General features: G+C 45.7%; 1 protein-coding gene across 1 annotated transcript in view; it reads left to right on the top strand.

Annotated features, from left to right (window-relative positions):
• The window catches only part of SLC12A2 (solute carrier family 12 member 2), a 345212-nt gene that overhangs the window by 82400 nt on the left and 235043 nt on the right, over positions 1-27769 (top strand). Inside the window, exon 2 of the mRNA XM_085632709.1 lies at positions 26819-26938. Within this exon, the coding sequence (XP_085488835.1) occupies positions 26819-26938 (120 nt within the window). The remainder of the gene's footprint in view (positions 1-26818; positions 26939-27769) is intronic.

The following is a 27769-nucleotide window of genomic DNA, read 5'->3' on the forward strand; positions in this document are numbered from 1 at the left end:
ATAGTTCTATTGGTATCTGCACTGTCTTCCCTAGCAGCGCAGGTGTATGTGCAATCTACACCTATATGCCATGCAAAAAAGGCTTCTGTATCCACAGGGATTGCTCTGACCTGTTGTCCCAAGTCCTCATGAGCTATGAGTGACCACATTCTACATGGTGTGATACCAGGTGTGAAACATGTCATCAACCCATCTTCCAAAAAAGAGATGTTCATATTCAGCTTACTCTTCAGGCTCTTCTGAGGAGGTTGACTGATGCCTCTGGGGAATATAACAATGACCTTTCAATTTACGTTTTTCTTACAGTCATGCTCACTGATTCAGTAAAAGAAGCCCTCCTGACAGCCCCAGAAATCCCTTGTGTGTCCCCTGACTTGTTAGAAAGTGATAGTGTTCCTTCCTTTATACAAGATTTGGTGGCTCCAGTGTCGATTAAAAGAAACTATAGGGGTGACTTACTATGGCTACCATCATAGTGGGTTTCTCATCTGATCTGTGGGTTACCAATAGTATTGGACCCACAATGGTTGTCTGTGGTGTTTTCCATGGAGTATAGGTGTCGGTCGGTGTCCCTTCGGACATTTGGGGTTGTGCATAAAAGGGATTGCCTCCTTGTACTGTTACTCCTCTCATCTGGACCTGTGTTGGTCCTCCTGTAGTATTTCTGAGAACCTGGGATATATTCTGTGGTATTTGACCTGCGCGGTCCACTGAACCAGAGGGTCCCTGTGCTACTTGTTGTGGAGCCCATTGCATCGATTTCTGCCTCTGCGGGGTGATCCGTCTCTGCACTTGCTCATCGTTCTTTTTTGTTCTACATTCCCTTGCAAAATGACCCAACACTGTTGTCCTACCCTTTATCCTCCTCGTCTTCTTCCCTGTGCTGGCCCATGGCTTCCTGAAAAACTTCCTCGTCCCATGCCATGTTACTTACTGACTGCTCTCCTAGTGCCTGCATTTGCACTGGCGTTGTGACAGCCATTTGTGTTGCTGCCACAGGTGCTCCTTCTGTACTTGTTTTTCTTAAGGTTCTGTTGCACCAACTTAGCTGTGGTCCTTTCTGCCTGTTCTGTCTTCTTATCCTTCTGTTTTTGCTTGAAATAATGTATTGTATGGGCTTGCATCTCTGGCCACAGTTTAGCTTCTATTCCAACTACTTCTCCTAGGCTTGCTTGTATATCTGTGGGCAGGCCCTGTTTCAATACATTATAAAATAGCATTACATTTTCTCCTGTGTTTTCCCTCCTGCTTCCTGTACCCAACGTTCTTCACTCTGGTGATGAATTCTGCAATGTCTTTGTTATATCCTGGTTTCTATCTGTTCATGCTCTGCCAGTGAGTTCCTCCTAGAATGATGTCATATGGAATGTTGGGGGGGGGGGGGGGGGGGGTCAGAGACTACAGTTGGAGAAGGGTTGAGCAGCATGCTGGCTGCGCCTGGTGGGGCTAGTCTTGGACTGAACATCTGAACATGTAACTACTTCAATAAATACTCTTGAAATATCACAACCAGCTTGGAGTAAGTTACAATTTTATGGCGACGAGTTGAAGCAAAGACTGTGTTTTACCTCTATGGCCTTCAATTTCAAGTCTGAAGTATCAGAGAACCTACACTCAAGTTTAAACAACTCCTTAATCTACAGCTGCGTATTTTCAACCAACTGGCATACCACAGCCCCACCAGTGACCTCTGCCATCAGTCGCCCACCACACAACCGTGCCAATTAAAGAACCAACGCGTGGAGTATCACTGGTAATCTGCTGTCATCCTGCTGTCACCTGGAAGACTCATACTGTCGACAGTCTCGCCAGCAAAGAGCTTCTCAGAGGTGCAACAAGTTTGCCTATCGTGCTATGATCTCTGTGCCTTCAACGCGGATAAATATGTTATCAAGTGCCGCCTACGTCTTGCAGATGATCCTACGCTACAACAAATGTCTACAGAGCCTCTACAAATGTCCATGGTGCCAATACAAACGTCTTCTGTGCCTCAAGTATGGTAAACAGTTGCTGTTTCAGTTTCTGCCTCCTTTGCGGAGTGAAGTGATTTTGTTTGGCGTGATGTTTAATTTCTTTGAATCTTTCATCTGAGACTGTATACGAGCTCTTCATTTGATGAATTTTCTGTCTCCAAGTAAGCACACCACCGTCTTGGACTTTGCTTGTTCCAGTTTATTTTCTGCTGCTGGTGTTTTTACAGTAATACGGCTGGTTATCACCTATATGGACCTGTCTGCCTGCCTGCTAAGGGATATGCCATCTGGGTGAGTTTTGTACGTTTTCTGGTTTTTCTCATTTCATTACAATGAGGCTGCTTACAACAACAGTTGCGCTTTGATTCAAGATTCAAAAGTGGCTTGCGCATCTTACCTTGTCCTTGTCGCGCGGAGCTGCTCAAGAACCCTTCGTGACGTCCTGCCAGCCTTCAACTTCCTGTCTGACGTTCTGCAGCAGGAGCATGCCGTAAGCCACCCTGCGCAGCCGTCCCTGCGTGCCGCCATCTTCTCTTGTCTTCACTCTGCTCTTTACAGCTCATTGGATGCTTCCCTGGGAACATGACTCCTGCCACAGACTGCTTCAGAACATGGACACTCTTGGTGCCGTCCACCACTTATAACTGTCGAGACACGCATTGACATTTGTCTACGCGTAAATTTGTTTTCTCACACAAGGTATATTTTTATTGCGGTGCCTTTGGTCTATGTTTATTTTGGGGAAGACTTTGACCAGGCATGTTTTAAAGACACTTTGTTCCAAAATATGGCATTTCTTCCGCCTTGTGCGATTGCTTGTTTGTTTGGATTCTTAATGTCTGGGCACACAGAAGCTATGTATGTATGTTTTCTCCAATGCCAAAATGACCGTTAGGCAGCACGGTCAGTGGCTTTTACATTACAGTTCACTTTGCAGGTTGTCATTGGTCTGCGCAAGTTTGGGTCACTCACTCTGCTCGTGTGAGGCATTCGCTCACAACATGTCTTTTCACTCAGGTCTCAGTCCTTAAGTTTTAGAACACTGCAAGAGACCTTTCCCATGCTTATGTCTTACTGTTACCCTACATAGGGTGTCGTGAGGGTTCCAGTCACATCACTATACGTTTTTGCCTCTACCAAGGATGTCTGTACTCTAATTTTACACTTACCTCACACTGTGCACAATGTCTGTTTTACTACAGCGCATGTTGTGGTTTATTTTTTTTATTTTTTTTTTTGTTTCTAGGTTTGTCCTTATGGTTTTCTTGTCACCACAGTGCACATCAATGGACCGCCACATGGTCGTCTTTTCTTGTTTTGTTACCCTACTCACGGTGTGCCTTACAGGCATCACGCCCATTTTTACAGTGCACAATGTTTTACCTCAAAGTACAGGAGGTGTTTTGCGTGGACTGTAGTCTCGCTCTTACAATGCACTACTCTTGACCTCTCCGTGAGGTGTCTGTTGGGTCTTCTCCCATCGTTATGTGCATAACACATGACCCCCCCCCCCCACTCTAGGTGTCACGCATAAGTCCTTTTCCCATTGCTCAGTGCACGTTTTCTGTACCTCTCCACGAGGTGCGTCCTTACTCTTTGTGCACAACATGTGACCTCAATTCGAGGTGCGTTTGCTCATGTACTTACTCACATTCATTTATACCCTTTTCTCTTAGTGCATAATTTTACCTTTCTTAAGGTGTGTAGGGTGAGTTGTACTCTGTTTATAATAGTGCACAACATATTAATCTCCACTCGAGATTGCCTTTGCGCATTCAAATTGTTACCCTTTTGGGTGTGTAGTTTGGGTTCTAGTCAGATTTCTACAGTGCATGGGTTATGCCACACTGGGTGTTTATGCTTCTTGTCTCGCCTTTAACTCTTTAACCCAGTGCTCTTTACAATTTTGTTTTCATTTTTTCCTATTTGTAATGGAGAAGTATGTGTAATCATTTGTATTTCTCTATTCTTGTTTTCTCCTGTTTTGACTTGCTTCTCGCATACCTTTCTGGCCAATGGGTGTGCAGGTCATAGTCATTGATGGTTTCTCCTTCCATTCTTTCTTTTCTTTGGTTATAAAAGAAGGGAGGAGGGGTAATGGTTCATTTTTATCTGTTTTGTTCTTAATTCTATTGTTTGTTTTCAGGGGTGTGGAATTTATTAAAATATCTACTTGTCCATGGAGCAGGTTGCTTCATAAATCTACTTGTCCTGTAACAAAATCCACTTGTCCCATTGGTGCCATGTTGTGCGGCGGCAAATTATGGCAGTAATCTCATTATAGAAGAGCTCTTATATAGCCTCTCTGATTATGCCAGGGCTCATACCATATTAGTGTTTGAATACCAGCAATCCCTTTATGTTGCTACATTTCTGCAGATCTACATACTGGGACCAAAGGTGGTGGTAAACAATAGTTCAAGGGTTAGAATGTCCTTTTGAGTCTGTGCGAACCTACTAACTTGCATGTTTTAAGAGTTTTCAACAACTCTTCTCTAATCTTTTCCAATACTGAGAAATGTTGGAAATTTACTCCTGACAATGGCAGAAGTAAACTTTCTTCCAGAAATGGGGAAAAAAGTGGTTGGAGGGAAAATAAACTTGCAAACACTCAGGTTTTCGCATGAGCAAATCTACTCATGCATATTTGCTCATGCTAAAATGCAATTCACAAATATTTTCTAGGAGTACTATCTCTTGCCCTACTGCTGTGAATTCACGAAAGCCATATTGCTGCCCTTAATGCAAGGACATATACCAAAGGGTGCCCCTTTGAGACTTACTTTAAAAATTGGGCCCCTAGTTTGGTCTGGCGTTAACCATGACCTTTTGTATTTATTAAAATTCTTTCTTTCTCTTTCTCTTTCTCTTTCTCCTTCCGAATGACAGCATTCTGCTCTTTCACAAGGAGCATATCGGTGCACAAATTAGTTTTGTTCAGTGCCAGTAACTAATGTGGCAGTTTGTGCTTTTTTGAGACCAGAAACAATTTTTGCTTTTGCCAATGTTTGTTATAATGGTGAGGGTCCAGCAGCTCTCACATCAATAAGGTTTTACAAAAACCATGCCAACACAAGTCACACATTGCCAAAACTAAAAAGCTGACCACCATTTCCGACCTATTGGCTTTGCCAATGCTTGTTTATTTTTGTTTCCCAAAATCTTATTGCAACTGGTTAAATTGATTTTCTAATATGAATATTTTGGGGAAATACTAGCATGCATCAATACATTTCACTAAATGATGCTGCAAAGAAACGGTACCTGAAATTTTACAGCAGTTAAAAAAAAAAAAAGTTTCCTACTTACATTTTTTAGTAACCTTTTATATTGAAAGCAAAGAATCATTAATCTTGCGTTCAAGCTTCTGCAAATGTTTGCATCTAATCAGAGAGCATTCCGGGACTATTATGCATAGCCTCATATTGCTAAACTTTGAAACCATTTGTACACATTTTTATACTGGAACCACTGTCAGTAGTGCGGTCAGAACTTACGTTTACTGAGAGCGCTCACCCTAATAAAGGCTTTCAATTAATGAACCATAAATACAAGTTTGAACAGCATTAACATATGCACACAAATATTAACTTCAGGCAGTGCCCTTCCCTGATCCTTAATGGGGTAGTGCAAACTGGCAGCCAAAGGGTTTGCGCTGCAGGGGGTTGGGCCTGCTTTTCCCAAGGACAAAATGCACATTAAAACTTGTTGCCCTTGACCCCAAACAATATGTCCTGGGCGTCTGGCTATAGGAATTCTGCATCCCTGTTTTGTCTCTCTGATCTCTCTACTCTTTTCCGTTCATCTAGCTTCTACTTTCTCTCTAATCCACTATGGTGTTCTTTTCTGTTTTCCTTTTTGGAAGAAAGGGGGATATGTTATATCCTGGTTTCTATCTGTTCATGCTCTGTCAGTGAGTCCCTCCTAGAATGATGTCATATGGAATGTTGGGAGGGTCAGAGACTACAGTTGGAGAAGGGCTGAGCAACATGCTGGCTGCTTCTGGTGGGGCTAGTCTTGGACTGAACATGTAACTACTTCAATAAATACTTTTGAAATACCACAACCAGCTTGGAGTAAGTTACTACAGTCTTCAGCCTGTTTTAGCTCTCTGCCATAAGGGCTCCAATGTAGTCTGTACATGTTGATGGATATTATTGAAGGATGACCTGTCAGACTGTGTGTTTATCAATGTTTGAGGCAACCCTGTTCTGGTAAAAATTGTATTTACTTCGTCTCCCACCAGAGACAGCGGAGGTAGTGGCCTCTACAAATTCTCTTTATCCATTTGTGACCATGGTACATATGTGGGCACTGGCCCACCTTTGAAAACGAGGGGTAACTGACTTATTGATTGAGAATTTACTGCTCTCAGACCTAGCCTTGGATCTGGTCTATTACTTCAAATCACTTCAGTTGGTTTGTGTATAGCATACTTCTCCCAGACCGTGAGGCACTCTTGTTTATAGGGGTAGTTCCAATTTTGGTTGCTCTGTTCCTGCCGTATCCAATCTGCGGAAGTTGCCAATTTGACAGGTTAAAAAGACCATTGTCGAGCCATCGCTTTATCCCTTTCTTTTAGCCCAATTTGCCAATTCATCCAAGAAGGATTGACAATAGTAATGACCCTACTTTTGCTCTATTATCTCCTATGGGTGTTAAATCTGACCTACTTATTTTTAGGATTGACTTCCTCCTCATATCGGAGGTGTCCCTCACTGCCATTAGTGACCCCGCGGAAGACGCGCGCGGAAATTATATGGTCTCTGGTTAGTGTCCTGTTCATCTGTAACTGTTGGGCCTTTCTTCCCGGTTCTCTTCTTCCTATGCCCCTGCTACATCTTGTAACTCCTTTTTGGGGCTCATCATATTGTGGTGTCTCTGTATCACCATCGTCGTCCCAGCCTAAGAACAACATGTCCTATAGTCTATTGTCCTTGGAGGGCAGCAGGGCTTCTAGAGCGTTTTGCCTATCTCATGGTAAGCTGCAATTAATTTGTAAGTCTGTCTCTTCGGTCTGAACCTGGATTGGCCTGAGGAGTTGTAAGGGTGGGGTACACATTTGGCTCTTTTCCCTGTGATTGTCTCCTCTTTAGTTTCTTATACAATTGAGGCGGTTTTCTAGTCTGGGCTGCGTTCTTGTTTTTTAACTTTATTTTTTTCTTCTGGAGTTAGTCCATAGAACCTTTTAGATCCTCCGTAGTGAAGTCTCTATGGTCAGATTTCCGAACACTTTGGCTTTTTTTTTTTAGCACCAGAAGAATTGTGCATGACACCTGTGAGAAGTGTCTTTATGGCAAAGTTTAAATGTTTTCAGTAAATGCAGTGCATTAATATCATCCGTTTAGTTTTACACTTCTTGGCCCACGTGAACCTTTGAATAAATATTCTTGGTTTCTTCTGTAGTCGTTCAGAAAGCTGAACTTAATTTTCCTCAAGCACTTGATGATTCAATTAAGTAAGTACGCCTTAGTTATTTGCGAGCGGACATCTCTATATACCTTGATCCGATCTGCAAGAAACACCCATCAGTCAGGATGTTGCGTTCTTTTAAACAAAAATATATAAATGCTGCATATTTACAGATTGTAGCATAACTTCCTGGAAGTTGTTGATATATGGCGTTTTATTCAGATTTCCCCAAGGACTAATGTACGAATCTTTCCCATGAGAAAGAACTAACCAGGCTCTGCTCAGAGTTTACAGTTCAGAGTGACATTTGCAAGGAAATCCACTCTACTATGGAAAAATAGTAATTTGTAACATTTCTTGCTATGGTGAATTTCCTCCTTCAGTCTGCGTCCTCATAATATGACTTGCATCCCTCCAACAAACGTTATTTCCATTATCACATTACATTTGTGAAGCTTAATAATATTTTGTGCATTTTTGGCAGTTTACACTGCTGTATAATGTCTGATGTGATGGAAAGCCAGCTATATAGTGGATAGTTTGGAAATAGTGTTACATGAGCAGGCCTTAATGTTCCAGCTGCAGAATAGAGATTGAGACTGCGGTTTAGTGTAGACCTCCAGGCATGCATCACAATACTCGCACCTTCTCTTTTTAAGTTTCTTCTTTCAGATGATATTTTCTGCTAGCTACGGCCTTAAATCTCATTGGGTATTCTGGTTCAGCCATAAAAAGAGGAATGAGTATAAAATACCTGTTCTACCTACCGAGCCATTATATGCTTTGTATTGTTTGTGCACCCTTATCGCTAGAAAAGGACAAAATTAAATGCCTTGGACCCTCACTCGTGTTCATTTTAAGGGCATCCCTCTGCTCTGAGGTACATTTGGAAATGTCTCGGAAGGCTGATACCCTGGACATGTATGGCTCAGCTTAACCTTTAATCTTTTTGTCCCATCCACGCCACAGTGTGTATTGTTTCTGGTTTTTATTACTTGCCTCAGATGAATGCCTTTGTGTGCACCTTATCTGATAGCTCTGTGTGACAGTTACTGGGACAAGTGAGCTGCAAGTATTGATGAACTTTAGGCCAAAGGGACTGAGAGGCTAGTGCTGTCTGAGTCTCTCCATAGTTTCTCTCAAGTTGCCCTCATGATCTGCCCCTGTCTGGTATTTAGAGTGTCCTGGTCTGGTTACTTGTGCCAGTGGCTATGTCTGTAGCGGATGTTAGAGCGCTGATCCTTCAATAGAATCGGTCATGTAGGTACGATATTGGTAGCCTCAGTCAGACAGTGTTGCTACTGGGTGGCAATTGTCAAAAAATTGTCTCCTGTCCTTTTTTTTTTTTATTTTATTTTATTTTTTTTTTTTTTTTTTTTTAGTAGCAGTTTGTTGCAAGTGAGGCTTGGTGACTACAAAGAGGTTTGAAGCCGAGAAACCGTGGAGTGCTATTTCTGTGGTTGTGCGCTGGCCCAGTGTGGCCTCCAGGCCAGCACAGAGTTGTCTGTGCTCCTGCATTTTTCCCTGCTGGGTTGGTGGCTCTCTCTCCTACTGGCCTCAAGAAAGCCAATGCGAGCTGCTATACCACGGCAAACTATTCCTCCAAGCACTGACCTTAATAAGGCTCAGCAAGTACCCCGCTCCAAAAGCATCGTTATCGTCTAGCTTCAAAATCAGACAATAGGTACCAACAAAGTTCGATCACACATTCCTTGAAGGCAGTGTCGGGCTTCATTCCGCTACCTTGACCGCTCTCTCGCTCTCTCGCTCTCTCGCTCTCTCGCTCTCTCGCTCTCTCGCTCTCTCGCTCTCTCGCTCTCTCGCTCTCTCGCTCTCTCGCTCTCTCGCTCTCTCGCTCTCTCGCTCTCTCGCTCTCTCGCTCTCTCGCTCTCCTTAATACTCCTCGGGTCATGCAGCTTTTGGAGCTCCTCTTGGCTCGTCTGATGAAGCTCAGCCTCGCTACCTCCATTTTGAAAAAATGTTCAGCGTGCATGACTTGTTAAAAATAGAATTTCAACATTCTGATGGCATTTTACTCATAAAAATAAACTTCTGTTTGCAAACATAAAACATTTAAAGAAATTCTGAAACATTGAAAGTGCTACAGGGGTTACCGGTTGACTCTAACACACATGTGCTGATAGCGACCCCCTTCAAAATGTGAGGACAGGGCAACAGTAATGTTATTCATAAAAACTTTAGACCTCAACTTTGTGTTCCTTATGACCATTTCTATGTGCATCGATTGATTAATGTAAAATGTGTGACCCTTTGAGTCTGTGCTCTCTCCATTCGTGCATTTGTGTATTTCAAAGCTGGATATCTTTGATAGTATTATTCTTGGCCACTTGTCTGTTTTCCTCCATGCAATTGTAAAACTCGTTTACCTTTGTACCTTTTTAGAATTCACCAGATTAGATTTTTTTTTTTTTTACACCAAGCACACCTCCACCCTAATTCAGTGCATGTTTGTGTTGTGTGGTGCACCTAGAGCCAAACTGGCAAAGCTATTACTGCAAGAATACTCCCGATTGCCAGGCACAAAACATGGAAGAAAGCTAGGCAAATGAAACCCAAACAAATATTTTGATGAAGCTTACTCCTACACTTCTCCAGCATTTAATCTGCCATAGATTCACAAGATTGAAACAATCTTGGTCTTCAGACTGTGAAGATTTAAGTGTCTGCCACTATGAAAGATACCGGTTGGTGAACTGCAACCAGATGAAGTAACTAGTTTCTTACCAGTCCCTCCTCTCTTGGTGTTCCTACATTTCCAAGTTTATTTAAATGGTTGGCAAGAGAAACTTTCTATAACGTGATATATTTATGCCGGGTTTACACTTGCATGGTACAAGCTTGTACTGCTTGGGCGAATGCCACTTTTCCAGCATTGGATCTTTCATATATACATAGGCTTGAATCATCATTCCCTGTGGGTTCTCTGTAACTTCATCATAGCAGTAAAAGGCACTATCCCAAAAATCTGTTACAAAGTTCTCAGGGCACACAGAAATCCAAAAGTTGAGTTTGTGGTTTCAGCACTTCTTTATTTCCGTTATTCCATATCCATGACACATCAGGTCCCGTAATGGGGTCGGGCATATATACGTCTGACCACACTATGGGACCTGATGTGTCCTGGATATGTTCCTCAAAGATACAGATTTATTTCCGTTATTCCATATCCATGACACATCAGGTCCCGTAATGGGGTCGGGCATATATACGTCTGACCACACTATGGGACCTGATGTGTCCTGGATATGTTCCTCAAAGATACAGATTAACAAATCACTAGCCATAATGCAATAAGTAGAGTACCATACTCCATATATATGAATGGGACGGCGCAAGGCTGATATTGGGGCTTACTTGCCCAGGTTTCATGCTCAAAATACACATCAGCCATAGATACTTGGAGTTAGCCCTGATGAAGTCTGCTGTGACTGTAACAGCAAGAGACGAAACGTGTTGACAAAGAGCAAAGGGTTATGTGTACTGTAGGCCCCCAGTGGCTGCCCAATAAGGACTTGAACATCGCTGCATTGGTGAGAACTGTGATAATCCAGGGACTGTTAAAGTAGCTAACAACTATGTGGGCTACAAACTAATCGGTTGGGGTAGTGTGCTGCTGGGCCTTGATTCCTGCCCTTAGAGAACCCAAAAAGGGGCGAATGATACTGCCTAGAATTACTTAAAGGAGGGACACCCAGGAGGGAGGTGTAGACTAGGACAAAAGGCGCAGTAGCCCAAGCTCTAGTGTTGTAATTGTACCTCTAGCCTGTTCTGTATAATGTTTTGAGTATGTATTTAAGCACTTTTCTTTACCAAATTAACGCACTGGGTTGGACGATGTTATCGTGCTGGTGGGTGAATAAGTTCTGAGCTTGCACACTACCTCCTTAAAGTCTAACTGCTCACAATCTCTACCACTGGGTCTAGTGCTGACCCAGTAGGCGGATGAACCTGGAACATGAAGCAGTCTTGTATATCGGAGGCAAATGACCTCAGCCCCCATGGCTGCCACCCACGAGCCCCTGCTTTCCCCATGTCCCCTCACCATAGCCCCTCTCCAAACCCAAATGGGGCCTCCAAAAAGATTAATATTATAGAGCCCTAAGCCCCCTCTTCCTAGAGGCAGCTGTATGTTCCATTCGATTAGTCCCCTGGCAGGGTCTGCACTCACAGCACTTTAACCAATATCATCTTTTAAAGTAGCCTTCTTGTGGCCCTGGCCTGCCGCCTGCTGTGGTAGATCCAAGTAAGTATCCAATATTTTTCTGTACAGGATTGCACGCATAGCACTTTAAAAGGTTTTAATAATTTCTATGTGGGCTTTCCCCCTTTACATCTGGTACTGTATTGCGCTAACCATATTTTAAACTATTGTTCCTCCCCCCCCCCACCCCAAGGTAAATGGGGGAACCTTTCTCTTTCATGTAGCTTGAACATTTTCTCGCAAGTCATTTGTTTTTAGGTTTTAATCGTTCTTCCCTTCCGGTTGTTGGTTTCAGCTTTGGTTATCATCTGGAGGGTGCAGAACCCAGCTGTGTGAATTTTTGGGAACAGTGGTATTAGCAGAATTTGATCCATCATTGTGGCTGACATGTCAATCAATTAGCTCCCTAGCGCATGGTCTGCACTCGCAGCACTTTAACCAGTATCCTCTTTCAAAGTAGTTTCTTTTTGCAGCCCGGCCTCCCGCCTGCGGCAGCCGTTCCAATGACTAGTAAGTCACATTGATCTGTACATGCTTGTACCTATAACATAACATTTTTGCTTCTTGGACACCATTTTCCGCTTTGTCATTCTAGATTTCAATCTTTTTCTCCTAACTTATTTATGGTTTATCCATGGATATCATTTAGAATGTGCAGAACCCAGCTTTGTGAATTTCGGGTGACAGTGGTAGTAAAACAATTTGATTTGTCAATATGGCTTTTTTTTTTTTTTGACCGATTTACATTTTCTTAGGTCAATATGTATGCCCATTTTTTTATGCGGCACATATTAACGATTTGCAATCGGATTCTACTGTGTGGATGACGAATTTCAGTGCTTGATGTCCTATGTAATAATTTTAATTGTAAAATTTCCAAACAAATCTAAATACTAATGAAGCTTTAGAAACGGAGTATTGTCCGAGTCTTGACAAGTGGGAGGCGATAAATCAGACCAAGACAAATTCCTCCCACCACAGCATGTTCCTGCCTCACTACGTCCTCTTGCTTGTCTTTACTCTTATTACTATTAGATCCTTCTGCCATAATGCCAATGCATGACGGATGAAAGTTGCCAGTGAGGACTACAACGATTTCTCCTTGCTGGGTAAGCTTGAAGCTGTCCTTGGAGCACCTGCTCTGAAACTTTCCTTCACTTTCTGCCCCAAATAATAGCCGTGATGGGAAATGAGAACCCTTGGTCAGTAAAGCATTTCTCTGCCCTCTTTGAATTGCTCCCACGCTGGCTATCGGCAGTACATTAGGGTCTATGTGCATAGGCATGTCTCAGCAGACCCACACGCACAATGTGGGCTCCTCTTGTCTACCTACTACCTACCCCAATATCTGTTAGTGAGACCTGAGTTTGATCTAGGCAGGCCTCCTACCTCCACACTGCCCCTTGACTATTTTATGCCCATCCCTGTACACTTGTCTTACCCGTGCACTTTTTTCCAATACATCCACTCGCCCATTCATTCTCTTACTACTCTGGCTCTCGCATCCCAGCCTACATTCTGTGCCTTTTGGGTACTTTTTCAGTGCTAAGATGTTTAAATGTCCAGGTTGGCAAAAAGTTTTGAAATAAAGGTAATGATCAAGGAGCAGAAATGGTGTGTTAGGAATGCTCGCACATCAAATTAGAAGTTGAGCAACAGATTTGTTCTCGGTTCCTTTCATTTTCATATGCCTGATTGTGGGTTTTTTTTTTTTTTTTTTTTTTACTTTTCATTGCATTTTTCTGAGTAAGGAAAGCCCCTTGCAGAAGGCATATATTGCATATTATAAACCTTCTCTTGCACTGGGATCCGTAATTCCAGCATTTAGCTTGTTTTACATCTTATTGAATAAAGTCTATTTTTTTTTTTTTTTTTTTTTTTTAAACAGTTTATTGCAATCTCAAGTATATACAAGTATGGGCCTACAACCTTCCGGCCGGCCGCTAGAGTGACAGGAGCACCTGACAAACTTACAAAAGGGCACTTGGCGTTGCAGAGAAATAAATCAGGAGGCATCAACGACGTGGGCCACATGACTTTAAGCCCACAATACGGTTTCATTTTATACAAACACAACAACATAGAAAAACCACACCCGCAAGGCAACCCGCAATCGAAAGTAACCGCACGTGCTCCTCAAATGAGGGACCCCGACCATCCACAGGAATCTAAAGAGGGGGAAGGGAAACAAGTCCAGGACTGGGGGGACTCTGTGCCCGGGGCTGGGGGAGGGAGTCAACTAGGGGGACGGAGCCGGTGAGGCAGCAGGCAGCAGTGGTGGCTCGCAGATACCCCCGCGGTAGGCGTTCCAGGGGCCCCATATTTTCACCCACGCCCCAGGCTTGCCCCTCGCCACATACACCACCTTTTCTCGGAACATGCACCAATCCATATGTTCTTTCCAGGCCGACACCGCCGGGGGCCGCTGGGATCCCCACAGTTGAGCGATGTCACGCTTAGCTATCATATATCCCAGAGTCACCCATCGCGTCTGCGGAACCGAGTAATCAGTTGGTTCCCACACATTCAGCAAGCATCTCCTCGCTTCAGGCAACAGCGCGACATGCGTAACCAGACGCAGGACCTCATGCACACCACGCCAGAATCGCTCCACCTTCGGGCATTCCCACAAAATATGCAAAAAAGTCGCCAAAGCACCACACCCACGCTTACACAACCCATCCTCAGCATAACCCATGCGCAGAAGCCTTGGCCCCGTCATGTAAACCCGGTGGAGTATCTTAAGCTGGACGAAGCGAAGGCGAGCCGGTATGGCCACCTCCTTCGGAGAGGCCACCGCGGAAATCCAGTCTTCGTCGTCCAACTCCAGCCCGTCGGCAACCCAAGCCTCACGGAGGCCGGTCAGCAGGCCCGAGCGGTCATTAATCAATTTTTTGTAAATGAGGGAGATCGTGCTATCCGGAACGTGGCCATCCAGCACTCTATCCTCCAGGGGGGAGGACTCCGGGATGGAGGCGACGTCTGGGAAGACGGAGCCCAGCGCGTGACGGACCTGCAAGTACCGAAAGTATTCACTGCCCTGCAGCTGAAACTCCGTCTGCAGCGTCTCGAATGTTTTAAATCCCCCTCTCGTCCAGAGGTCCCCCACTTCGTGTCCCACTTTTCGAGGTCCACAGGGAGCCCAACCGCTGAGGCGCATACAACGGCGACGCCCGGGTCAAACGGTCCTTCCACCCCATAGCTGCATTGGCCGCGTGCCACACCCGCACCATGACACGCGTGGGCCCCGTCAAGCGGGGATCCGGCGCGCCAGAGTAGAGCGCTCGATTGTAGTCGCCACCGGGCAGGAGCATCTTGTCCATTTCAAATGCCGGGTTCAGGGCGGGCCCATAGAGGCCGTGATTAATTGCAGCTATCTGGGAGGCCCAGTAATACCGCTTAATGTCCGGGAGGGCAATCCCCCCGTCATACCACGGGAGCGTCAACTTCGCCAGGGCTATACGCGGCCTCCCGTCCCAGAACAGGCGGCGCTGTAGACTCTCCACCTCACGGAAGTAGCGCGCCGGGACTAGGTCCATAGTGTTCTGGAGAGCGTACAGGAAGCGCGGCAACGACATCATCTTAAACAATGCCGAGCGGCGAAAGCGGCAGGCGCCGCCAGCGCGCGACGTCGTCCTTCAAGCGCTGGAGGGGGGGGAAGCAAACTTCGCTCGTAGCGGGCCTCCGGGTCCAGCGTGATATAGACACCCAGGTACCGAAACCCCTGTGAGGCAATCCGGATCGGACAGCCCCGCGGGAGGACGGGAGCCTCCCCGGAAAGCACATAGACACATGATTTAGCCCAGTTGATGACGAGGCCTGAGTTACGGCCAAAGGAGCGCAGGACATCAACCAGGACAATCAGTGATTTGCGCGGGGAGGCTAGGTACAAAAGGATATCGTCAGCGTAAAGGGACACGCGGTCCTCATACTCGGGGGTCCAACGGAGACCACGGATGGAAGGGTGCCACCGCAGCCACTCCGCCAGGGGTTCCAAGGCCAATGCAAACAGGAGCGGCGACAAGGGGCAACCCTGTCGCGTGCCCCGTCCCAGCGCGAATGGGGCCGAGACTCGTCCATTCACTACCACCTGCGCTAATGGGCCCGAGTACAACAATTTGACCCAGCTGATGAATCCCGGTCCAAATCCAAATTTCGCCAGAATCGCCCAAATGTATGGCCATTCGAGCGTGTCAAACGCCATGGTGGCGTCTAAGGACGCCAAGATGGCCGGCTCCCGCACAAACGGAACACGCGCGAGCACCCCGTGCAAGTGCCGCAGATTGAGGGCCGTGTTGCGATGGGGAATAAAGCCGGACTGGTCTTGGTGGACCAAATCGCCCACCACGCCGACCAGCCGGTTGGCTAGCACCTTGGCGAGGATTTTGGGCTCCGCATTCAAGAGCGAGATAGGCCGGTAGGATGTAACCCGGTCTCGAGGTCTCCCTTCCTTGTGGATCACCACGATTGTAGCCAGACGTTGGTCAGGCAGGAGGGAGCCCAGCGAGTGGGCCGCCAGGAACATCGCGCGGAGGTGGGGTGCCAATACATCCGGTCGCAGCTTATACAACTCGATAGGGATGCCGTTCGGGCCCATGGCCTTGCCAGATGCGACCGAGCGTATGGCGAGGGCAATTTCGTCCGAGGTAGGAGCAGCATCCAACGACTCCCTGTCCTCCACCGAAAGGGAGGGCAGCGCGATATCTCGAAGCAGGGCATGGGAATCCGCCTCCGAGCAGGGAGAGACCGGGGAATACACCTCGCGGAAATACTCCGCGAAGCAAGAGACAATGTCTTCTGGCTCGGTGACACGTACACCATCCATCCTCTCAATCAGCGGTACCACACGACTCGCTCTCTCCTTTTTATCCAACCACGCAATCAATTTACCAGCCTTATCACCCACATCATACAGTCGCCCCTGTTGCTCTCTACTGAGGCCCCTGGCTGCCTCCGTGACGAGGGCCCTATAGGCCGCTTGCTTAAGGTGTAGAACATGCAGTGCAGCATCCGTCACCCCACTCCCCAGATCACCCTCTAATTCAGTAATTTCGGCCTCCACCCGGGTCACCTCCTCCTGCTCGCGCCTCCGGGCATGGGATATGAAGGAGAGGGCCTCCCCCCTAAGAACTGTCTTGAAGGCCTCCCACAGGGAGATAGCCGAAGGGACAGACCCCACATTCTCCTCAAAATACCGCTGCAAGGATTTAATCAAATCAGCACGAATGGTGGGGTCGCGCAGGTACCAGGCATTGATTGGAGCTACCCTGCCCTCCCCCCTCGGGAGGACACCAAAGTGCAACAGGAGCGGGGAGTGATCTGAAATACCCCGCGCCAGATGGCGCACCTCTCCCACCCTCCCAGCATAGGCCGCAGGGACAAAGATATGATCAAGCCGCGAGAGGCTACCATGGGCACCCGAATGGAAGGTGTATTGCAGCTGCGTGGGATGTTTTAAGCGCCAGCAGTCCACCAATCCCAATGTATCTAAGAGGCCGGACAGCCACGCCTGCGCCCGGGGGAGGTCCCTAGGGGGGTGACGATCCATAGTCCCAGAAACCACCGCATTGAAATCCCCCCCCCAACCACCAGAAGCCCCCCGGGAAGGTCAAGGAGGAGGCGCCCCAGGTCCGCAAAAGTGGTAGACTGTAGCCCCGGTGGGACGTACACTGAAACAAAGACAACCACTTTGCCCTCCATTCTCCCCATCAAGGCAGTGTAGCGTCCCCTCTCATCATGGCGCACCTCGTCTATTTCCAGAGGGAGCGAGTTCTTAACCATGATGCCCACCCCCCGTGAGCCAGACGTGAAGCCCGAGTGGGCCACCAAACGATAGCCACGCCGATTCATGGCACAAAAGGAATTACCAATAAGGTGTGTCTCCTGCAGAAAGACCACATCTGGCGAAATTCGTTTCAGATACTGCAGGACCACACCTCGCTTAATCCTATCCCCCAGTCCATTAATGTTCCAAGACAACAAAGTCAAGTCCCTACCCTCCATCACATACAGAAGCCATCATTCGTCCCCCCGAGAGCACCTCAAAAACACCAATACAGTAAAGGGTTTGCCTTGCGGTAAAAACAAACAACACCCCACCCCAACCCACCCGTCCCAACAGAACTTCCCCCCTCCCTGCACCCCTGCATGAGCCCAAACAGCCCCCCCAAAGTGCAGTGTGCCTGTCGCCCCATAGATGAAAACACTAACTAGTCCCCCAGAGGAGGAGGGAAAGCCCCCAAGAGACCCCGTACGACCTCCACGGGAGGGGAACTTACACAATCAGTCAATGATGACAATAATGTTGTCCAGAGCAAGGCCTACTATTAGTCCCTCAGTCCTGATCCGGCAAGCCCTCCCAACCAACCGCACCCCCCCCCACCCCCCCCCCCCGGCTCCGATCCCCGGGCAAAGTGTCCAACCAGTCCCCGGCCGCCTCGGGACGATCAAAAAAGTGCGTGCGGCCATCCACCTCTACCCTCCACTTCGCTGGAAAAAGCATCGCATACTTGAGGTTCAGGTCCCGTAGGCGACGTTTGACTCCGAGAAAACTCAGTCTCTGCTTCTGGACCGCCGGAGTAAAATCAGGATAGAAGTTTACGTCTATATTGTCGAGTCTGACCGGTCCTTGTTGCCTAGAAGTCTGCAGGATAGCGTCTCTGTCCCGAAAGTTGAAGATCCGGGCAATGAGAGGCCTAGGAGGGGCTCCGATCTTAGGTCTTCCTCCGGGGACCCTGTGGGCACGTTCCACTGCGAAGAGTTTACTCAGCCCCCGGGGCTGGAGACGGGTGAGGATCAGGTCCTCCACAAACAGATCCGCCGCCGCCTCCTCCTCACGTCCCTCCGGCACCCCGACAATGCGGACATTGTTCCTCCGGGCCCCACCCTCGGAATCCTCCAGTCGACGATCCATCAGGGCGCTCGCCTGGCCAAGTCGGCGCACCTCCTTTTGGAGGGCCGCCACGTCCGTTGTGAGGCCCGAGGTGGTGTGGGCCAAAGAGTCGACCCGGTCATTCGTCTTGGACAGATCGGCCCTCACCAGGCCCACATCCACGAGGACCGAGTCAATCTTCTGCGCCAGAGTGTCAAAGCGCTGGTCCACTGAGGCCTTCATCTCGGCGATGGCGCCCATGACGTCCCGGAGGGTCAGATCCGCGGGCAGAGCAGGAGCATCAGTCGGGCCCACAAGGGACCGACGCGGCGCCTCTGGAGATCCCTTCTGGAGGGTGTAGCGGTTCATGCTGTTAGATTGAGGGGCTGCGCCACGGCGGGTCGATTTCACCTTTGCCCGGTCGCCATCTTGCTTCGTGGACATGGCTCCAGTCCCCAAATCGTGCCAATCTCCTTGAAAGGGGCTGACAAACCAGTTCACGGGCTCCGGGGGGGGGCGACCACAGCTCCGAAGGGCGGATCACAGCTGGCGGGCCGGCAGGGCACCCCGACGAAGCCACACCACCGCACGCCGCCTCGCGACCCCACCTCGCTTGGCAGCAAGGAGGGCGCGAAAGTGAAAGTGCGGGGTACGCGAATCGCCCAGCCTCGCCCGCCGCTGCTGTTCACTTTGTCTCCGGATCGCCCCACAACTCCAGTCCGGGGGGCCGGCGTGGAGAAGGCCGCAAACCTCAATCGATGCTCCCGCCGGTGTCCGAGGTCCGATTTGGAAACGGAAAACGGGTGGTACCTCAGCTCGGTCTCACGAACACAGTCCCCTCGTCTAGGACAGGATATGGTCAGGATTTATGCAGGAGGTCGCGGAGGTCCTCGGGAGCCTCGCACCTACGCGGCCATCTTGGTTGCGCGCTAGGCTCCTCCTCAATAATAAAGTCTATTCTAAACTTAACTTTGAACAGTGCTGCGCTTGTTCCCCTTTCCATGTTCTTAAACCACCCCTCCCCATGGTTTTTAAACCACCCCTCCCCATCTGTGAGACCTAGGTTAGTTGATTCCAGTTAATACCCACCCAGCATAATTAGTTACATGTCAATTAAATAGTGACCCTTCCCGTCCCAAATATTAAAGTTCAGAAATTTCATAGGGCTCTTGTCCTCCCCAGCGAAATCTGTTTACTGATTGGCTTTAGTTGAAGTAAGTCGGCTGACGTACCACATTAGTGACTCGTTAAAGGTAAGCCCATACTTGGATACATGCTTTTCTCATGACCTGGAGCAATATGGCAAACCTGTGAAGCACCATTACCTTTTCAAAGACCTGTTCTTAAGCGGTGAGGCATTTAAATGGGTGTGTATTTTGACAGTTTTGATCAGTATGCCTCTTATTAGGGTGTATCCGTCGTTTGTGCGAGTATCTTGGCTGTGGCCTGCGCAAGAACCATCTTTTTGTTTTCCTCCTAGAAGGTGATCAGTAACTAAGGGGCTAGTTGTCCTAAACGTGATTGTTTTCCTTGCATGACATCCACGTTCTGCTGCAGTACTTATTACAAGGCGTGATGCTTTATATACAATTCACAACATTTACTTAGTTCCAAAAGATATGCCCTTGGGGCTGCGTGTGCCTTGTCAGTCCATTTGTGGTATTTCACAGTAGATCTGCAAACTGCCTTTATCCATTCAGCCACCTTACTATTATTAGAACTGAAAGTGGATAAGAAGTATGCATAGAAATGAAGTGCCACCTGTCTTAAATAGTTGAGTTGTACAACGCGTTCTGGTCCTTGTTGGAGGATTTATACAAGCGTCTGTGGTCTGCAGAATCTGACTAACCTTAGCTAGAGCGACCAAATTTTTTTTTAAATTCTGTTCAGTTCGTGATAAGCATTGTTAATTGCGTCTGAATACCATTTGCGGTTGTTATAACTCCAAAAAGATTTTATTGAAGCCTCCCTTCATGCCCTTTGATGTGATGTTATTCCATAGTTTTTCTAAATCTAAGGTAGAAGTAATATTTGAAGTTCTTTTGTGTAGGACTTCATCAAGGGGGGAGGAAGATTTTTTTTTTTTCTGTTTAAATTTGAGCAATTACCAAAAATGTTATGAATTTAGATGTGTTTTTTTTTTTTTTAACTCGCATCTAGCAACCAGCATACTTTGAGTAGGTTGGGAAATTATTTTTCTCCCACTATTTAATTATGTCCTGCGCATGTGATGCTAAACACACAATGGGCAACAGAGGGATATGCAAGAGCGAAGGCTTGGTCCTGAGGTCCGTGCAGTACAGTGGAATTGTGTCAAGCCCACAACGGGGATGGTTTTCAGTGTGCTCCATTGTTGTAGCTCATGCATTATTAAAGAGGCCCCCACGTGCCTGGGAGAACCGATAACTAACAATAACCCTTTAGTTAAAGCCGCTTTTCTGGCGAGCGCTTTCTAAAGAACATTACACAGTGTGGAAAGATGAGATCCCTAAGGCCCTTAAAACTGTCTTGCCTTCATAGCTGTACACACAGCCTTTGTTTTCCAGATGCCAATTGATAAAGAATAACCGTATGAACTCTTGAAGGGCACCGCTGGTGAAGCAGGGTGCACTTTGGAGAAACTACTCAAGTTAACACTGCAATTTGTTTTGCTGTTCCAGTTGTACTGGATGTGATGGTCTGTATGCTGTGATTGTCAAGTTTGCTACATCCTGTACCGCAAGCTGTACACCTGGATGGCCTAAAATTGACTATTTACTTATCTGAAGACAAAGCCGTTTTCACCACAGTAGTTAAATGACACAACATAACCAAGACCTCATTGTTATCGCAAGTGGTATTGAGTGCTTCTAAACAGCCAGTTCATCAAATGTTATCTCGATATTTGATTCTGAGTACTTCTGTATCTGATTGGTTTTAGTTTGTCAGACAGGGTACTAGTCCAAGTTGGCATTTGGTGTACCTTGTATTTGGCTACTGCAGCTGTTGTAGCTGTTGGGATTACTAGCAATTGAAAGGTCCATATTTTTAGTTAGATTAAGCTTCTCATTTTTCTGTTATGTTTTTAAATATACTCCTACTTAACATTTAGAAACATGTTAATACTGTTTATTTACTTAGCCTGTGCATAGCTGTAACTTATACCATAGCCATCACATGAACTTTGTGAACTACAGTCCTTGTCATTGTAGTCACTCCAGTCGAGTCATGAATGATCATGGTTATAATTTCAAACCTAATGTTTCTCCTAAATTGACTTACAATGCTAACAAATAATTGTATATGTTCGTAGCATATGTAGCAGTGCGTACACATGCTGTGCAAGAAGTCTTCGAGTCATGAGGTATGGTGACTCCACCTATTACTGGTAATGCTTATGGGCATTGGCTCCATGAGTTCTGGGTCGACACCTTCTACTGTTCGTCACTGGTACCTCTCTGTTCATACACCCAGATCGCATAAAATCTTTCTTCTGCTTCGACCGTGGTAACCTCTGTCTACCTCTGCAACTAAGTTTCTTCCATCGCCACCCTCTGGGCAGTTGCCCTCTCGCAGAGCCTTCTACTCCTCATTTTCCACCAAGAATAAAGACTCTGTGATGGAAAGAGCACAGCCTTGGCACACACCCAACCCACCATCAACCTGTTGCATAATCTGGGCTTTACTGTTAACATAGGCAAGCCCCAACTCCACCCCCCCCTTGTTGTCGAGCTCTTGTGAGCAGTTATCAGCTCAACCACTGGAAATTCTATTCCAGCTGGGGGCCCCAAGCCTTTCAAACGTTGCTCCCCGTTTTCAGCTAGACTGGCCCCTCACAGCAAGGACCATCATACGCCTCCTTGACATGGCAGTCTCCTATATTACCATAGTTCCCCATAGCAAGTTATATATGCACCCGTTGCAAGAGTGCCTAGCTGCACAATGGTCACAAGCAGAGGGTTGCTAGAAAGATGTTCGTGTTGATCTAGGGCAGCACTCATCACTCTCTGCAGTGGTAATCCGCACCGGTTTGTTACAAAGCAGGCCCTTTCTCGACTCAGTTCTGCAACTGACCTTCACAGCAGATGCCTCACTCACTGGGTGGGGGCGAACTTGAAAGATTGGACTGGTACATGGGCACACCATTGACAGGGTCTCCACTTCAATTACCTGGAACAGCTGGCCGTCCAGCTAGCACTCAAGCCGATCTTCACTGATGTTCAGCACAAGGTAGTTCTCCTTCGCACAGACAACGTGACAGTCACGTACTACCTACAGATGCAGGGCGACACTCCCACGGTTGTTTGTGTAGCCTCAGAACATTTGACGATTAACACTTCATCACAAAGTCCATCTTCTAGCAGAATAACTACCTGGAGTAGACAATGACTTTGCAAACCAGTTCAGTACGATGCAGCAACAAGTTAATGAGTGGAAACTCCACCCACAAGTCCTACTCCTGTACTTCAGTGGTTGGGGGAGCGGGGGCACCCCGATGTAGACCTCTTTCCCACTCTGAAAATGTGAAATTCCCATGCTTCGCCTCCAGGTATCCACACCCACACATTCCATGGATAATGTATTGTGGATGAATTGGTAAGGATATTTGCCTACGCTTTTCCACCTCTCTCACTTCTGTTCGTAGATCGGAGGCTTCGCCAAACATCCCTCACTCTCATCCTGGTGGCACTCAACTGGGTCAAACAGCCCTGGTTTATTAGTCTTCTCGACCTCGCCATAGTACCTCATGAGAAGCTGCCCAAACTGCCAGCCTTTCTCAGGCAGAGCCAGGGCACAATTAGACACCTGAATTCCAAATCTTACAGAGGTCTTACAATTTGGCTACCTCGAACAACTTCCAGAGTGTATGTCCATCCTCAAGGTGGCATGCAGGCCCACGAGAGCCTGTTATGCAGCTAAGTAGGACAGGTTTGTGCACTAATGTAGTCCCAGGCACATCAACCCTCTCAAGGCAGTAGTCCAAGGTATTGTCTGTTATCTGCTTCACTTGCAAACGTCATGCTTCACTTTGATTTCCATTAGAATTCACTTGCCCGCCATTGCTGCCTACCTTCAAAACAGGGAACCCATTTGACTCTTCTAAGTTCTAGTCATTAAGGCCTTCGTGGCACGACTAAAGAGTCATGCCATCAGCTCCTGTGTGGAATCTCAACATAGTTCTCACCAGTCTTATGGGCTCTTTTCAAACCACTTCAATCAATGTCTTTGCAGTACCTTCCTGGTGGTCATAACATCTGTGTTTAAAAAAAAAAAAAAAAAATTTGGAATGGCCTCCAATGAAGTTACTAAAGTCTTGAAATTGTCCTTGTCATAGTATACTATGGTTTTTAAATTCTACGTTTGTCCTTTGGCGTTCATTGTGCTGTACTTTAATTTATGTAGCTTTATTGCTTTCTTTCCGGTTCGAGAATTTGTGGATTCTATAGTGTTTCTGGAGGTGGATTTTGAAAGGCACAGTAATGTATTTCATTGATTGACGTTAAAGGGCTGCCGTTCACTTATTGATCTAAGCCATTTTTTTTGTCATTGCTTGGGATTCGTTATTGCTTTAAGAGGGATTAGTTTAATGCATTTGATGAGCCGTTTGCTCAGGTGGTTGACAAACTTCTTTCTGTCATGTGGTTGGGTGGTGAGTCGGCCACATAAATTTTAAATTTCATGAGGTTATACTTGTTTCACTGTTTGTAGGTATGTGATGTTTACCATCGTAGTAGCATTTGGCCATGGAAGTAGCTTGAGGAGGAAAGATAACTAAGTCATTCCTCTAGGTGATATGTTTGTTTCCTGCAATTGTGAGGCGTCCAGGTGGTGCACAGTGTCAGTCATGTGGGAGTTGTGTTTTTATCCCCAGTGACTAGTACAGAGAAGGGAAGTGCTTCCTGGTGTGTAATAGTGTTTTTTGATTGTAATAAAGTTGGTGGAAGCAAATACTTACTTTGTCCTGGATGCAGGGAATGCTGTGGTTTGGTGAAATGCCAGACATAACTTCTAAGAAGGCATTTGTGAATGCCCCTGCTATATATTTCAAACATTTAGATTTATGTAATTATTGCAGAACATCAATGTTTTTGTGCCGTCCATATTTGTTTCCCTCCCAAGGGTCTGTATGTGAAAAGCTTTTAGTTTCCTCTGGCTTCCAAGCCACATATATCGAACGGAGGCTGGAGTCTCTTGTATGATAACCACCTTCCTGAACATATATGATGAAGATTGAACCTCTCTATTGGGTGTTTTAATAAAATTATGCTGTTTGCTACCTATTAATTTCTTATAATTTAATGACCCTTCACTCCACAAATTAAGCGAATTTCAGCAAGCATTCTGAAGTGGAAATATTATTATTGGAACTTTAATCCAGAAGTATGGTGTTACCAATACAGTTGTAAAGGCCTTCAAAGATGTTGCCATAAGAGAGTAGAATATTAAATAAAATACTAAATTTACTGGCCACAAATAGTTTGCATAAAAGATATATACTTTGTTTTAGAAAGATGGTTATTTATTTGGGTGACATTTAATATGCTGTTACTCTGGGAATTGAAATTGAACTAGGTAGTGAGTGCTTTCAAGCATATAATGCAGCTCCTAAGTGACCTGATGACAAACAATGAATTACAGACTTGTACACTAATAAGAAAGTGACTCAAACCATAGATTTTTAATTATCGTTGTGGTTTGAGATCTACGCAAGCAAAAGGCTTCCTACATGTGATTCACTGTCAAAATGACCTACAGATGTTTTGTTAGTATACGGATTTTCCGGTGTTACAGTTCATAAATTTAGCTCTAGTTTTCAAACTAAATTAACTAACTTTTAGCAGTTATCTTTAGTAAATTAATTTAAACCATATATAAATCAATACATTGGTTTAAGGGATTAAGATGTTATGTACAAAGTGGTGCTTCAGAAGATGAAATTGTTGCACCATGTAGCTAACCTAACCACTAAAATGTGACTACAATTTACGAACTGCAACAACTTCATCCACCCTGAACAAATTAATCAATAAAGTAAGCTCTGTTTTAATGAATACTGTTCCTCTGAGTTGCTGTTTATTGATAATTGTGAATTTAGTCACGCGAGAATGTACACAGCCAAAGAATATGGGAAAAGGTTCCTGATGTAACTTATTACAGAATCCGTGACGGGTTTAGGCACTAGGAATCCCTTTAAAGACCAGTAGCAGTCACTTCATAAACTGCTACCTCACCCCAAAGTAGAGGCATTTGTTTTATAGGTCATGTGATCACTTACACTGCAGAAGGTTGCGGTTTGATCTGGCAATTGGTTACAACGCTTTCTTAAACGTATGCACCATAGCGGAAAGGTTCAGGCAAATTCATCTACAATGATTGGGCATTGGCTGTTACCCGAAAACAAAAATAGGATAAATCTTGTAGTACTCTGGTTTAGTCTCTGATGTAGCTAAAAGAGGAAGTAGATATGAAGTGTGTGACAACGTTGTCCTAGAATCCCGGGTCTCTACAACTGCTATTAGACCAGAAGCGCCCCATCCACATGCCCTAGTGAACAAAAACAAACCAGCTCGAGTATGTGCTTTCAAAAGTTTTATCCATTTAAAAATAAAAGGACTCCAGCACATAGGACTGACTTGGAGAGGTGTATTTAGAAATCATTGTTGCATACCATCTGTATTTTACCTGGCCCCGCATAAAGAATATATACTTCCGGTCTATAACGTGCATGATTTTTATCTAGGAATTTTGGATGCTCAAACTAAGTTTTATTATAATGCCCGTCATAAGCTATATTTTAGTTGGTGCAAAATGGTGCCTTTGGTAGTATTCGACCCCAGGGCACTTTACAATGGCCACTTCTTGCTGTCTCTTTGTGGAGCCTCATTTGATTATTATATATATTTTTTTCTCTTTCATCTGTTTGGGCAGGAAAAGATGTAAAGTGCAAAACTCCAGCCTACTACGAGCGTAGAGGAGCAGTGTACAGTACACTCCCTCCCCCCCCCCCCCCCCCCCCCCCCCCCCCCCTATTTATCGTGAACTCCTATGTTTTTACCGGCTGTCTACATTTAGTAAACACAGTTGTTTGTAGATTTATGTGGCACATTTGGGGCAGGTGCAGAGGTTGTGCACCTGCTAACGTCCGATTTTTGTGGTATCCGTTAATGTAAGTGTGGTTTTCTTGTACATGAGTGCTCAACTGGTTCCATGTTTAGAAGAAATGTTGCGGGACATTGAAGATTAACTCTGAAGTATGCCCTAAATGTAAGGCAACTAAGATTCCATCAAAGAAATCCTCATCTCTGTGGAACATCTACTATTCAGCCACTAAGCAGTGTGTTTTTTTTCCCCCCCTTTTAGGAGCCGTTTGAGGATGGTTTTGCAAATGGTGAAGATGGTACCCCAACTGGGGACGCAGTAACGAATCATGTTGCTGATGGCAAAGGAGCAGTCAAGTTTGGATGGATTAAAGGGGTGCTGGTGAGTAATTCTATTGCCGCTATCCTTCCTGTCTTCATAAGTGTCAAACACAATTTTGTATTATCTCTTAAATATTAATATCCACGTCTTTCTTTGAAGATTCTTTCACCTGGTAGATTATTAGAGGACAGATCTATAAATCCATCTTTTGTGTCTCCTACTAAACTAATTTTCTGTCTCTTGTAATCTTCGACCTGTCTTTCGGAGTGGATTAAGTGTAATTGAGTGGTGTTTGAGACCACAATTGCTGTTGGCTTGTTATTTAGCATATACATACTTCTTTCCTTTTGGCATTTGTCTTGTTGATGAAATGCCTGTCATTGCGATTTCATAGTTTTGTGTTCGTTATGTCTGATTAGAGTAGTGGCTTGCATTTTTAACATCATTTTGTAAGCCCATCGTGAAATAACGCTTAAAATCAAACTGATGTTGAATAATAAAGTAGTTTGAGTAAACTTAGTTATTTTGAGTAGCATTGCATTTTAACTTATTTTTGACTCCTTTATACAGTTATGTAATGTTAAGGGAAACCCAGTGATTAACATCTGTAGGATAGCAATTCGAAAAACGGAGCACAGCACAACAAAGTTACAACTGACTATCAATAGTCAGTAATGTATTTAATTACAAAATGAACAGTAAATATAACAATCGGTATGGCAAGATCTTAATCCTCTATAGATCCGTTTTCAGAAATGTTGACACGTAGTTGTAGCATGTAAACAGCCGACACGTGTTTCGTCGATTAACGACTTTCTCAAGGCTTCAGTCAGTGCCTATATGCAGAAGAGTCAACGAAAGCACCCTTCTTTTCTCAAGTGCGAATTTTCC

This window comes from Triturus cristatus, chromosome 2_1 (assembly GCF_964204655.1).
Source record: "Triturus cristatus chromosome 2_1, aTriCri1.1, whole genome shotgun sequence".
Lineage (NCBI taxonomy): Eukaryota > Metazoa > Chordata > Amphibia > Caudata > Salamandridae > Triturus > Triturus cristatus.